The sequence below is a fragment of the Pipistrellus hanaki genome (assembly GCF_964339955.1).
Source record: "Pipistrellus hanaki genome assembly, chromosome: 1".
NCBI classification, from domain to species: Eukaryota; Metazoa; Chordata; class Mammalia; order Chiroptera; family Vespertilionidae; genus Pipistrellus; species Pipistrellus hanaki.
In genome coordinates, this window is record NC_140503.1 from 38880072 (window position 1) to 38895418 (window position 15347).

The following is a 15347-nucleotide window of genomic DNA, read 5'->3' on the forward strand; positions in this document are numbered from 1 at the left end:
AATTAACAAAAACTTTTTTTTTTTAAAGCAAAATAAAGCCACTACCACTATCACTACCAACAACAGAGGAGAGTGAGGGGCGTCAGTTCATGAGGTCAGGGGAAACAGATAATGTTCCCACCACCTAATGGTGGTCAGGTAAAATGGTAGGACCTCCTGGAATTATGAAAAACATTAGGGACCAAAAACTATAAAAATGCCTTTGGCTAATTATTGGTACTCTCGATTTTATACTATAGAAATAATTATGAATTTGTACAAGGACAAGTATATAAGGATAATCATTTAAAATAAATATTTGATAATGAATTGGTTAGGCAAATTATGATGTATCTGTATAATCAAAGCTATTAAACTGTGCTGTAGAAAATACTTATTATGATGATGACTTTACTAAGGGTAAAAAGGCAATCTTTAAAAAATATATATGATGTGTGCAAAAACATATTCATGTTATTTAAAATGAAATCAGTACGGGTGGTGAGAATTTTTATAATGAAGCAGTTTACTTGGGAGTTCTGCTGATGTTGTCAGTTTATTTCAGCCTCAGTGTATGAGAAGGTTTCACCCGGGGAATGGTCGATGGTCGTTTCTACAGGGAGTGTGAGAGCGTTTGCTGTGTCCCTTCCACATCAGCCCATTGCCGGAGGGAGAGGAAGAGAAAAGGAGGCCAATAATGAGATGGAGGCAGCTCTAGTTTCTGAGATGATGGACTGGATACCGTCACTGTGCATTTGCCACTGCTCTTGCCTACCACACAAAATGAGGTCAAGGAAACTCGCTGGAAGATTGGGGGCTGTGAGATTCTCCCTGACTTGGCTGCACTGGGGCCCCATGGGGGTGCTCCCTCTGACCCCTGGCTCCTCCTGGGAGAAGGCTGGAGAAATAATCCTATCATCATTATCTATTTTCTCTGGACTGATCTTCACCCGTAGTCACTCTCCTGTGATGCTAACTTTCCCTCCAATATCCCTCCCAGGCAAGGCCATTCTGAGCCACCCCCATTACCTCTCTGTCTGGAGGCAGCTGTGTTCGGCTAGATGCATGTTGAGACTGATAGGAACTGATGCCCTTGCATCCAGGGAGGACCTGAAAGCATCAGCAGAGAGGAGGAGCTGGGAGCACTGTGGCATGGGCCTGGAAGCCGCTGCTCCAGAGGGCTGTGTACGCACAGTGTGGGTGATGGCCTTGTTTGTGAGGACTTCCCGAGGGGCTGGGAGCACCCTGGGAGGCAGAAGGAATGGTGGGTCCTGTTGGAAGGCTTTTCTGATGTCCTTTTTATGTTGTTCGTTCTCTCTTGGCCTTTCTCTTCCCCTTCCCTCCTTGGGACAGCCCCACCTCACTTCGTTCTACCACCCCATTCACCTCTTTCCTCCTCTCCTCCTTTCCCCTCTCCCACATTTCCTTAACCTCTAGGTCTCCTCCCCGATCTGTTCCTCCTGGTCTGACTTCCCCTGCCCTCCGTTAGCCTCTGGGTCTCTGCCCATCTTCTGTTCCCCCCCTTCTCTGTCAGTCTCAATCTGTCTGTCTCTCTCTATGTCAAGCGTGTCAAACTCACGGTTCATGGGCTGCATGCTGCCCGCAATGAATATTTTTGCGGTCCAGCCAATATAACGGTATGTAAGAAACGTTTTAATAAAAATGTTATAACTTAATTTTTACAATATCCTGTTAGACATAATTGTTAATAACAAAGTACAACGTTCGCTAATGACTGGTTACAGTAATCATGTGGCATTCATTTTCCTTACTCGCAGGCTCACCATTTCTCCCCACTAATACTAGCAGAGAATATTTTAGCAGCCTGATAGCCACGTCATTAGTCTTGGTCTAACTTGTTTGGTGTGCGCAACAGGAAATATTTCACTTTCGGAAACAAGAAAAATAGGTTTATTTGTGTTACGCTTATTTATTTGTGCAGTTATTAAGTGTCGGGTAAGTTAATGTTCAAGAAAATATTAATTTCTATTAAAATGTTCCACTATTTTATATTAAGGATGACTCATTTATTTCAGCCCTTTGTATTCAGCATGTCTCTATAGAAATAAACCTATGTTTCTATGAAAATTGAGGCTTTTATTTTTTTTGCAGTCCACATAAACTTCAGCCTTGTTCATTTGGGCCGTGTTAGCCTTTGAGTTTGACATGCATACTCTGTCTTTCTCCATCTCCCTCTTTCCCTCTCCCCCCCCCCCCCCATCTCCCCCCCCTTCCCTCTCTCTGGCAGTCACTATTGATCTGTCTTGGTCTCCCCTTTTGTGCTTTCTCCTCCCTGTTCCCTCTTGTAGAATCAGGTAGGCTGCTGCACTCTCACTGTGTGACACTGGGTTCGGCGCAGTCAGAGTGGGCGAGGAGGTGGGATGTGCAGTGGGCTGGCCGGTGCTCATTTGCTGCCCTTTCCCAGGGAAGCTTCCGGCGCTCTTCACCCTTAACCATAGCACCCGCCTCATTTCTGTCTTCTCTCCCGTAGACTTCAGGACTCCTGTGAGCTGGGCAGCCTGGAGTGTGGAGAGAGAGCCTCAGACGAGGGGTGCCCTGTGGAAGGAAGTCCAGGCCCGGGAGTGCTTTCCTGGGCTCACTGAATGGGGCAGGAAGGGAGGCAGATAGCAAGGCCCTGCGTGAGCAATTCCAAAATAAGAATATCAGCACCAAAAAGGCAGGGCTATCTTCTGCATCCTGCACATATCCTCATTTTTAGGTGCAAGGAATTTTGATTTAAAAAAAAAATGACAAAATATCCATATTATCCCTCAATAGGTACAAGATAGCACCATGGCAGGTGTTCTGTAACCAGGAGCTCAGTGACCCGGCCTCGTACCGGAATGCATCTTGAAACTCTGCTTTCACTTCCCACAGTGTGCTGGGGATGCTGCTTCATCCCAGCTCTTCAGCTTGTGTTTTTGTACCCAGAGCGTTGATTGAGTGAATGACTGGTGTTGAGGCTTTCTGGTAACTGTCTCGGCTTCCTCTGGGGCCCTCATCGCTTTGCTTCTGGCTTCAGGAGAGCTCAGCATTCCAGGTGGCACCCTGAGTCACCCTGGGGGCTGTGGCGGTTCTGGGAGAGGGCACTGCTCCAGCAGAGTAGGGGAAGGGAGGGAGTTGGGTCAGGGTTGGGGTGGGAGAGTGTCAGTCGTTTTCCTTGCCTGCAGATGGCTTATCCCCTGAGGCTTATCTCACTGACATTGTGTTTCAATCTTATAAGTATGGACAGACGTTCTGGTCACAAAGTCATACCTGTGCCAGGCGGCCTGTGCTGCTTCTGGAAGGGGAACATGATCACAGGTGCCTCTTCCTGGGACAGATGAGATGTGGAGTGAAGAACGTGGTGTCTGGGCTACCAGATTTCGTTTCGTTTCTAAGGCTGGAAGAAACGGTTTGGTGGGTTTTTGTTGTTGTTGCTTTGTTTTCCGTCTTCTGAATTCTAATTAGATTTTTAAAATGTTTTGCCCACCTGCACTTTAGAGACTGCGAGTTGCTTCCAAATTACTCCAGCAGGTTTTAGAAATTGAATCAAACCAACTGTTTGGTTTATAGAATAAGGCCTAGACCAGTGGTCGGCAAACTCATTAGTCAGCAGAGCCAAATATCAACAGTACAACGATTGAAATTTCTTTTTTGAGAGCCACATTTTTTAAAACTTAAACTTCTTCTAAGGCCACTTCTTCAACATAGACTCACCCAGGCCGTGGTATTTTGTGGAAGAGCCACACTCAAGGGGCCAAAGAGCCGCATGTGTCTCACGAGCCACAGTTTGCAGACCAGGGCCTAGGCCATCAAATTAGGTCAGGTAGGATGCGTCTCATAATAAGATCTCCAGGGTGACATCCAAGACTCCCCCAGGCAGGCAGGGCTTTCCTGCTTTCCTTCGAGGCCCGTTTTTACTTGTAAGTAGTGATGACAAACAGGAGACGTGGAAAACGGGGACGTAGGGGAAATGACGTAGATGTGGGACAGTCCAGGTGGGATTATGAGGATGTTCAAGGGAATGAAACGCCCAGAGCAGGGCACTCCTTTATGACTATGTTTGTTCCACTGCGTTTCCCCTTCCTCCCTGGAGCTCATGACTGGGACACTTACTTACAGTTATGTCAGGGGGAGATTAGGAGGTAAAATGGCCCATAGATAGAGGTGTTCCAGTATGAAGCCCTGAACTGTGAACATCTGGATGCACGCATAAGACACATGCACTCTGCCCCAGGGCTGCGGGTCTACGTGTCTTCAGGTCCCCACGAGGCCTGCTCCGTGGTCTGCCGCTGTGCACTTATAAAAGGCCTGACGGAGGTTGACAGGAGAATAATGGAGTTTTCAGATACTTAACAACCATGACTGTTGGCCATGTATGTTCTCTCTGGGTCTCCTTTTGCCCTCTTTTCCTTTTTTTTTTTTTTTATCTTCTAAGTACAGTGATGCTGGTGCTCTGAATAGGAGAGGGGTGTGTGAGTGTGTAAATTCAAGAAGTAACTTTTTCATCGGTGCGATTAGCCTCATTTATTGGTCACCTGGGTAAGTTGGGAAGTTCAGTATGAGGAAACCCTAATACCCCATGTATCCTTCGTGCGTGCTAATATCCCTATTCCAAAGAGATGATACTGTTCAATAAAATTTCTCTGAAAATGGACTTTGTGATCCATATGTACGTTCTGTGAAAAATGTTTGTTTGCTCAAAATTATATTAAATAATTTTTTTAAAGTTTCTGGCAACACAAAAATAGGTAAGTGAATAGATTGACTCAAAACCCATAGGATTCCTAATGGTTCACAATCCGTTACCTTCCACTGCTTAGAAAAGGGCTATTTCAAATCTATCCCTGCTTGCCACGCAGCACGGGGTGTTGAGTGGTAGACAGCTAAGGAGTCATGTCTTGCACGGGTGGTTTGGATTGAATTACAGTGGGTTTTCGAACATGGTTGCTTGGACCCACCGCTGGTTCTCCTAGGGGGAAAGTGCGGCGTGCATTCGGAGCTCCTGGGCACTTCCGTCCACAGACCATGTCTGTTCTCCCGCTGGGAAAATCCTGCGTCACGTTTTCTGATGTTACCGTTTTCCTTTTCATCTTTTCCAAGCCCCCGCCATTCCTAATGGTGTATCTTGTTGTCTGTCAGTAAAATGTAAGGATATGTCATAAATTAAGGATGGTTCTGCATTGCCTCTTATCTGACTAGCATCTGTGGGTGTCAGCTGCCAGCAAGTAGCTCGGGTGTCTGGGCCGATCCTGAATACTCACAGGCTGACACACTCTCTTCTGATAAAAGGTACCTTCCTATGTGCATGCGGGTTTCAGTATAAATGTCGTATGCCTCAGTGCAACTGTAAGAGAATCGCTCTCCCTAATGCAATGACTTGGTTGGACTTTGAAAAAGCTGGATATAAATATCGCTAGAAATTATAGAGCAAGCATAAGTACTTCACTCTGGGCTCTGCTGAGCATTTCCAGGATGCTTCTGACTGCATCTGTGACATCTGAGCTGATGCAGAGGAAGGGCCATGGGGGAGGGAGGCTGAGATAGTCAAACCAGGTCACCCGTCCTTCCAGGGAAACTACCAAGGAATGGCGAACCCCTCACGTGGTTTTAGTGATGATAAAGGAAAGGTTTTGCACTTCTCATCCTTATCTAATCAGCCACCCTCCTTTTGTTGGTGTGTGTATAGACCTCCTCTACAAATCTACATGCATGAGTTCAGGCATGTCTAGTTCAAACAGAACAGATTTTTGTTCTCCAGAGAGACATTCTGTCTGTGCGGATGAGAAGAGTCAAAGTATTGCCAGTCTTCTGTATACTAATGAAGTATTGTCTTCTAATTCTGTGCAACAACAACAGAAAACAAGCCTATATCTAAGATGACATGTGCCTAGAGTGAACTATTTATTTTATTGCTTTAAAGCTGTTATAGGGAAACAGGGATAGTTTGTAGTGGTGATGGTGGTAGTGGTGGTAGTGGCGGTGATCGTGATGATAAAGGTGATCATGATGGTGATGGTGATGGTGATGGTGGTGATGGTGGTGGTGGTGGTGGTGAATGTTGAACCTGTGACACATTATGTCAAAATGCTGAAGTCCTTTAAGGTCAAGAGATAGCTCTCTCTTGATGCATAAGTCTTTTTGTTTTGTACACACCGAAACTCTTGAAGAAGGAAAAAAACATAGTGCATCACTTTTCCTAATGCAGTTTCACATTTGCTATTTAATTCCACAGCGTTTAATTTGATAATGAGCTCTGGATGCCAGATTTCGTATAGTCGATGAGCTGTCCTTAATTGATTCGGATCCGCTATGTCAGTTCCTTTGTTCTGTCATCCTGCTTGTCTGATAGATCAGGAAGGAGGATGGTTAACAAAGGGGCCACTGAGGCACGAGAGGGGTGCGTTTCAGACTAGTTGGTGTGAATCCTAACTTTACAGTGCTGATGCGGTGGTGGTTTTATCATGACTTTCTAAGACTTCCTCCAGGGTGTCTCCTTGTCAGTATGATCGCTCCCTCTTCCTTTCCTGCAAAACAGCAGCTTAATACACAGAACAAATATGACCCCTGGCTTTGTCCTCATCTTCATTCTGTACTTTTAGCCCAATCCGCCCCTTCCGGCATCGCCTCTCTCCCATCATACACAGAGAGGTACTGGGGTGCGGTAAATCCTTCAGGATTGGAAGCCGCGCTCAGCATTTGACCTGGTGGGTCACAGACACCCGTGCCCACCACAGCTGGCAAATGGTGGCGGTTTATTTTGGGGCTGGTATAAGAGGCCGCGTCTGACGGCTGCGAGCGTCAGCTCGGGGCTGAGATCGTCCTGTAATGTGGCCTCAACTCCTGTCTCCTTGCCCAGACCGCTCCCTGGAAGCTCAGCCCAAATATGTCAGAGGCGGGAAGCGTTACGGACGAAGGTCCTTACCGGAGTTTCAGGAATCCGTGGAGGAGTTCGCGGAGGTGACCGTGATTGAGCCCCTCGAGGAAGAAGAAGAAGAAGAAGAGGCAAGGTCTTCACACATCCCGGCCGATGACCAGCATGAGGTAGGCATGGGACAGACACATCCATCCGGACCGCAGGCGCGGCTGGCCAGGACACCGCGTGTCTATGATGCAGACGGGAAGCCTGGGGGAGTTTGTGGCTTTTCTCCGTTACCACCTGCTTGCTAGCCTTCTCACTTGCCTTTTGGACACACATGGCTAGCTTCTCTATTGTTTGAATGTTTTCATCCGTTTCAGCCTTGGGAGAGCTGATGCTTCTGGGCATGCTTTCTGTCCATACATTGTTTGGTTCAGTTATTTTCAGATGATCTGGTGTCTGCTACCTCTAGCTGTTCCTAGAAATAGATCTCTCCCTCATTTTCAGTGGTGAAAAGCTAACCAGCCCCGTCCCCAAACAAGAAAACGGTGCCCGGGTCAGTAGGACATGCAGGCAGTGTGTTGAGGCACTGCCAGAGCAGGCATCTTCTCTCTTGTGGGGGAAGCAGTTTACAACTTGGTTCCTGTCACAGCTCTCAGCAGTACCGCGGCACCAGGCTCGTCTGTCTGGCTCTCCAGCAGTCAGACGCACCTGCCTCCCTCATCCCCTGCCTTTTCATTTCACACGCTGCCATCGTGTACCAATAAAAGAGAAGCAGTAACAACATTTTCTTGATTCCTTTTTCCAGCCCATTGACTGGCATGCCATTTATAGGACGTGATTGAATGTGTCATGCTGAGCAAGCTCTAAACACTTCTTGCACATCCCAGCTCAGCCTGGGGATGCAGATATTTCAGATACTGATATAAACTGGAAAAGAGACCAAATGTCTGTAGGTTGTGTGTGTGTGTGTGTGTGTGTGTGTGTGTTCATTTCTGTCTAACGTCTATGTGCAGGTTACTATGACTTACAGGAAGCTTGCTCCATTAATTTCTCCAGCAATCAGACAGAGAGCACCCTCTGCTTTCCAGAATACTCACAAACCCAGAGTCACGAAAGAGCCCAAGCCCTGAGCAGAAATGAAACCGGCCACAAGTTCTGCAGTTTAGATGACACGTGACTGGTTGGCCAATCAGAAGTTTGCACCATTTTTTTTAAAAAAAACAAACAATACCGGTTCTCACCCCACAAGTGAAAGAGCAGTGTCAAACCTGTGAGCCTGAACGGAAGGAAGGTAGCTAGAGAAGAGAGAGAGAAACCACGAAAGTGGTGTCAGAGTCGTGTGGGTGAGAAGGGACATGGAAACAGAGAAGGCCGCCGTGAGAAGCAGGAAGGGAAATGCCGTCTGGAACCCGGAACGTCACGGCCCTGGGGGCCAGTCGGTCTGAGGCAGCGGCTCCTTCCCGTCTTGGCTCAGTGGGCTGGGTTTCAGATCCTTTCCCGGGTCCCATTGAGAATGTAGATAGAGGTTTTTCCCCAATGAAGCACATACATTCGCATGCACCAACAGTTTGCATCTACAGTTTCAGGGAGGCCAGTAATTTGCATGCTTCAGTTTTTACAGTGTTGGTAATATTTATCTTGCTGTCAGGAAGGGCATCATTTTATTACACCAAGTCTGCTTAGTAACCCTGAGTCCTGTGGAATGTGTCTGAGATACCGCTCTATGGAAACATGGTTAAAACATGTCTCCACACTTTAGGAGGTAAGCTTTTATGAGGCAGAGAACACTTTTAAGACTGGCATCTCCCTTTTCCAGCTATTCTGAGTACCCGAGGCATTAGTATTTGGTGTTAAAAAATTAAATGATTACTTAGTTTTATAAATTTATATTTTTATTGATTTTTAGAGAGAGAAAGGGAAGGGGAGAGAGAGAGAGAGAGAGAGAGAGAGAGAGAGAGAGAGAGAGAGAGAGAGAGAGAGAGAGAGAGAGAGAGAGAGAGAGAGAGAGAGAGAGAGAGAGAGAGAGAGAGAGAGAGAGAGAGAGAGAGAGAGAGAAACATTGATGAGAGAGAAAGTCATTGATTGGCTGCCTTCTGCACTTTCCCCACTGGGGATTGAGCCTACAACTAAGGCATGTGCCCTGACTGAGAATTGAACAAGCAACCTCTTGGTTTCTGGTCAACTCTCAACCACTGAGCCATACCAGCCAGGCTAATTACTTAGTTTTTAATAAGATAGTTTCTAGTTACCACCTGGGGATACCCAGAAAGTTCTCGGGCTGAGCTGATTTTGTTGCTGGCAGTATATTTCTTACAGCCTTGTTTTTTATCTTATCTACTGACTTCCAGTGAGATTTATTGTTTAAAAAGTGAGAGTCTGGTTTCATGTCTGAATAAAGATAAGAGTTGAGGCCTGAGTCTGGGCAAAAGATTGGAAGGAGGGGACAGAGAAGGGAGGGGAAGAGAGAAAAAGAGAGCGACAGACAGACATTGATGGTTGCCTCCTGCACACATCTCTAGCAGAGGCCAGATCAAACCTGAAACCCAGGTACATGCCCTTTATTGGGAATGGAACCCAAGACTCTTCAGTGCTGGGGCCAAGGCTCTACCCACCGAGAACACTGGCCGGGCAGGTATGATCTTTTGATGCTAAATATAGAGGCTTTGGTGTCCAATTCCCCACCGGCAACCGAAAGCTAACAGAGGCCTGGAGGGGCCATTTCTCTCCTGGTCTGCTTGGCCTCAACTTTGATGGCCTGTTATATCCTCCCCAGAGAGCCTGCAGGGGTTCCAGTCTTTTTAAATTCGGGAATGTGGACTCAAACTCTTTGAGCTGCTTTTTGGCTTAAAAATGAAGTATGTGGGGAGCAGAAGGGAGCCTGTCAGTTTTCAGATCAATTCATCGCTTTAAAAAATGAGAGCATCCTGTGTGACATTTTGGATGTTCCTGTTGGCACTAAGGCAGGCCAACCCCAGCTTCATGCAGTCACCGTGGTCGAAGACCACAGTCACGGACAGCGGCAGCCTGCTGGCCGTGTCACCGTGTGTCCGTCTGGTGCAGACTTCCGGGCCCGGATGGCAGCCCGGTTTCCCGGCCCATCTCTATAGTAGCCTCAGTTTGGCCAACAGATGTCCACACGGGCAGCACGGGCAGCTTGGGCCTGTGTGAGAAATAGCCTCGTCCCTTCTGCAGAAGCTGTCCGGGTCTCCTCGGAGTGCCGGGTGGCCACCAATGGGGGAGCTGGAGAGGAAACCATTCTCAATGACCTGTGGGATTTATTTATTCTTCATTCATAAAGAGTTCAGAGTCTGTCAGGCGTTCTTTATTGTACTGTTGACTTCTTTTTTCTTCCTTCTGGTTGCCTGAGGCCCTTTGGTCTCCTGCCCTTGGGTGTTAGGAATGTTTTATCAGTGGCTCATACTTCCTCGCAGTGCCACTGGGCCACACGGGACACACACACACACACACACACACACACACACACACACACACGGACGGACGGGCTGGGCCTCCCCCGAGGGAATATTTCATGAGAAGCCTGTCAGACAGAGAGCAGGAGGCGGCTTCTTGGTTTTGATCGTGTGTTTCCTTTGACTCTGGATCCTGGCTCAGGGGCCATGGGACTCGGGCTGCCTTCCGGCTGCAGTTTCTTTTCTTTTTCGTTTTTATAATTTTTTTATTACGTAAGATATTATATGTGTACATGCCTTAACAATCCCCACCCCACCCCCATTCCCAAACATGCCCTCCCTCCCCATAGTTTTTCCTCCATTGGCTATGCTTATATGCATGCATACAAGTCCTTCAGTTGATCTCTTATCTCCCCCATATTTCTGCTGCTCTCTGACATGCCTGAGGTTTTTGATGAAGACTAAAGCACGCGTACCTGCTGTCAGAAGTTAAATTGGGGGGGGGGGGGGTAAGGGGGAGAGAAGGTCTGGCTGTAGTTAATACAAGAGACTCATTTTAGCTCTAGGGTGAATCAAGTAATTATTTTGTGTATCTGAGGACTGGGTTGAGGTGGACTATGGACAGGAAGAGGGTCACAGGAGCCTGTAAAAGCTGTCCTCGTGGTTGGCTCGCTTCCTTCGAGGCACTCATCCTGTAGGGCTCTGCGAGCAAACAGCCAGCTGAAGGGATAAAACCATACCCCCTCCGTCTCTCCAGGGTGATTCCACAACAGGGCAGTTTGCTAAAGGCTGAAGGTTCCTTCCGAGGCTCCGGGGCTAGTGGTTCAGAACCTTCTACTGCGTCTTCCCTCGGAAGGCCTTCTCCCACCATGCCCATAACAAACACTCCAGGTAATCCTCCGTAGTCATCCTTCTCTGCGTCCACCTGTAACTCCACCCTTCCCCTCCCACCCAAGAAAACATAGGCACGCAGGCCAGGGAGAGTGGTGCTGGGACAGGTTTTATTTTTAACGTGACGCCCCAGGCCTCCTCGGTGACAGCGCCTTGGACCGCCTCCCGGGGCCGTTGGGGGTGTCCCGTGGTGACGGGGCGCCGAGGGCGAGAGCCGGCATGGTTCATCTGCAGTGACAGATGCTCCACCACGCAGCCTTGACGCTGAATAGAATAGATGAGAATAAATCTCGTTGGGAGGTGGTGGTGATCAAAGGCCACTTTTGTTTCAGTACACATGTGTGAAAGCCCTCACAAACAGTAAACATTTTATCGTCTTCATCCCGCCCTGCCCCTCCCCCAGCTTTATTGAGGCAGCTTGATTCTTTATGCCGAAACAGGAAATCGTATGTCACCTAGCTACGAAGCATGCCTCCCCTTCCGAGTTTAGTTTACAAGCCCTCAAAAGCCTTTCCGTAGAGAAAGACCACTGTTATCTGCTCGGTTCTCAGCCCTGAAACGTGTATTATGGGACTTCATTTGGAAACCCTGCAGCAAAATGTCCTAATTCACCAGGGACAGGTCGGTTCCACCTCAGGCTGAAACTGGCCTCCACCTTCTCGCTTAGTGCGTTTGTCTGGCAGGTGGGTCCCTCGGGAGTCTGCCCTCTCATTCTGGGTGGTATTGAAAGGAAAGTGGTGATTTTTTTTTTTTTCCTCTTTTCATGGGGTCCTTTTCCCTCGAGGCAATTCAACTGGACATTCTATTCCGAATTAACCCACACGAACAAAGGGCACATTCTTGATCCAGACGTGTAAGGTGTGATTAGTGAGAAGGTTTTGGTTGTCATCATTCTGGCTTCACGTCACTAAGAAACAGAAGTGAGTTTTTAGGTTCTAAAGAGTACATCCTCCCCACACCCCAGTCTTTTATATGCATATATGCAGTGGCTCCTAAACTGACCTTGAGTTTTATGTTCATGCTTCTTCTAAGGGTAGGTGGCAGGGCGCAGACAAAACAAAACGAATCCTCAGTTCTGTTCTGTATCGCTCAGCACTGGTAGGAAAGGTTGTTCAATTAATACAATTGGGGCAGGGCCACTCTGCTTTCTGCCCTGGTTGAAAACAGGGGGCGCCTTGTTAACTGTTTTCCTCCATGGGAATAAATCAGGTCTAGTAAGATCCTTATCAAGAGCAAGAGGCTTTAAACAATTATTTTTTCGACTGTAGACAATAATAGTGTAAGCCAAAACCCTGCAGTTGAAGTGAGGACCTGGGAGAAAAGTGAAAGCCAATGGCTTCATTTGCCCAAGAATGGACAAGCCAGTTAAGTCTTTGTGGGGACCGTGGGGTTAGGAGGATGGGAGACAATGATGGTTTAAAAACTTTTAAGAAAATGATTTTACTACTCTACATAAAATCAAACGCCTTTACGACATGTGAAACTGACTTAGAGTCGCCTTATGTTCATTTTCATATATGTATCACTTTGCAGTTAAACTTTATGAATTGTTCATTTACATTGTGTAGAGTAAATATTTAATTCTGGAACAAACATCTTAATAACTGGGAGAAGTTCTGCTAATAGCTTTTGTAGTTGAAATGCACCTGTTTTCCCATTATTTCCATAGCATTTTTTTTTTTCGTTGTCTTTCAGACAGTTTTTTAAAAATATGTTTTTATTGATTTTTAGATAGAGAGGGAGAGGGAGAGAGAAACATCAATGAGAGAGACACAACCATCGCTGCCTCCTGCACGCCCCCTATTGGGAACCAAGCCCACAACCAGGACATGTGCCCAGACCATGGGATGATGCTTAATTCACTGAGCCACACCTGCCGGGCCTTAACATTCCATAACATTTTTTGTCTAGTTTTTCACTTTGACAGTCTGTAAGCAGTTTCAATACTGTGGTCATTTATTTCCATCAAACAATATGTCATCACCAGGATACATTTTTTATTCATGTAATTCCAGTGTTTCCCTTTATATTTCTTAAGTCTGATTAGATCATCTGGCTATTCCCAGAAATGAGACACTCATCCAAGATGCAATTGTAGATCACTTGAAAGTGGTATAAAGAAGCCCCTACAAAGCTAATAGGGTGTGGAGGCTTTCAAGCTTTGCTGTTCTGGAAAGTCTTCCTGAGGTGACCCTAAAGGGAATTCCCCTGGAGTCAGCCCCCTCCTTGTCCATCTTCCAGTCAGCAGTTTCTAATACTTACTTTCTAACTAACACAGACAACCAATCAAAAATTGACAAGTTAGCCCTGGCTGATTTGACTCAGTGGATAGAGTGTTGGCCTGCGGACTAGAGGGTCCCAGGTTCGATTCCAGTCAAGGGCACATGCCTGAGTTGCTGGTTTGATCCCCAGTAGGGGGCATGCAGGACGCAACCGATCAATGATTTTCATCGTTGATGTTTCTCTTTCTCCTTCTCCCTTTCTGAAATCAATAAAAATATATTTTTAAAACATTTATAAAAAATAAATTGACAAGTTAACTTTACTGATAATAGTAACATTTGCCAATTGCACGCCACTGAGTGTTTTCCAAATGGAAAAGCAGTATTCACCCTATCAGATTCCATGAGCAGATGTATTTAAAAAAAAAAAAAAAATCCCTTTCCTTTAAGTTCTTTAAGTCCCATGAATCAAAACCAGTTTCCAACTTTGGTAGGAGAGTCATTAAGAATAAAACTCTTTTAAAGTGAACATTTCTCCACATTGGCAGCACCGGAGGCTCGCTGGCATCTTAACTGTGTGTGCATTTAAAAAGCGTACACCGATTCCCATTCTCAGCACTGACTTGCAGCGTTTCCTTGCCTTAAAAGACAAAGGCACTGATTTGCCCTCTGGAAGGGACAGTCCTGCAGCTGAGCTACTCGCCCCTGGTTCTGAGCAGAGATTAGGAACCGGGCTGTCCGGGCCTCCACGGACCAGTTTGCCTTCAGAGGTGAGACCTCGGGGAGCGAACCAAAGCCCCAGGAAGTGTGTCCTGCAGAAGTAGCCAGACCTGGGCACGCTCAGTTTCCAGTAGCTGGCCCCCTATTTATAAATAGGGCATAAATGCCACAGATGCTATGTTTTTCAAAGTCCTGCAGTTTTCGTCATAAGCACCCTCCTAAAGCAATTTTGTGTGTGTGTCATGTTCCCAGAGACTCCTCTGCTTAGCTACTCTTGTCAAATAGGCCTTACAGCTCCGTTTGTTTGGGGAGCTTTGCTATTCTAGTAAATTTCCTTCCTCCCTCTTCTTTCTGGGCTTGCTAGACTTTCCCCTTTTCAAAGCAAAACAAAGCAAGACCAAAAAAACAAAACAAAACAACAAAAAGCCCTGCTTAACGCTGTTGAGATCAGCTCAGCAGCCTCTGCTGGGGAAGAACAGCCGTGTGTGCCCCCATAATCGCTTTAATTAGCCGTACATTCTGCAGGGCACAAGGTCTGCCCCGGAGCAGATGGTTGGTGGGGGCTGTGACCGGGCTATTGTGGGCAGAGGCCATGCCAGGCCCACAGGCTGCAGATGCTGGCCCGGCCTCGGTGCTGGAGGCCCGGGATCCAAGGGGCTCTGGCCATCTGCTCCGCAGTCCAGCCAAGCAGGTGTCCCTCCGAAGAAAGCATTCCTGAAAGCAGCACCGCCTGCGCGGCCGTGTGTGGGGGGCAGCCTCGTCCAGATGTAGGGAGCTGCCACAATGGCCAGCAGGACACGGGGCTGAGGCTGGTGCGGGGCCTTTGTCTGCGTGAGGGGGTGGGGCTACAACCTCTGACCTTCTCCCCTCTGTCCGCTCTCCATGGGGCGTGGGCCAGGCCACTTAGGATGGTAATGTGGAAGCGCAAGCAGCCCCTGCCTGCTGTGGCCACCCAGGGGCCACTGTCCCACAGGGGTCGGGCCCTGGGGAGACCCTGCTCCTAAGCTGAATCAAAAGTTGATTGCTTCGCCGAAACTGGTTTGGCTCAGTGGATAGAGCATCGGCCTGCGGACTGAAGGGTCCCAAGTTCGATCCCGGTCAAGGGCATGTACCTTGGTTGCGGGCACATCCCCATTTGGGAGGAGAGAGGGTGTGCAGGAGGCGGCTGGCCGATGTTTCTAACTCTCCATCCCTCTCCCTCTCTGTAAAAATTCAATAAAAGAAAAGTTGCTAGCTTCATCGAAACTTCCATGCTCAAAGCTGTCATTTCTAGGGGTCTCT

At 47.4% G+C, this 15347-nt stretch overlaps 1 protein-coding gene across 7 annotated transcripts in view; it reads left to right on the forward strand.

The window, feature by feature from the left end:
* Nucleotides 1-15347, forward strand: part of NIN (ninein) — a 98706-nt gene that overhangs the window by 25064 nt on the left and 58295 nt on the right. For all 7 annotated transcript variants that reach the window (XR_014795219.1, XM_084886407.1, XM_084886409.1 and 4 more), the window contains one exon: nucleotides 6821-7005. Coding sequence is in view for 6 of the 7 variants with exons in the window: in XM_084886407.1 (XP_084742533.1) it covers nucleotides 6821-7005 (185 nt within the window). In the remaining variant the exon portion in view is untranslated. The remainder of the gene's footprint in view (nucleotides 1-6820; nucleotides 7006-15347) is intronic.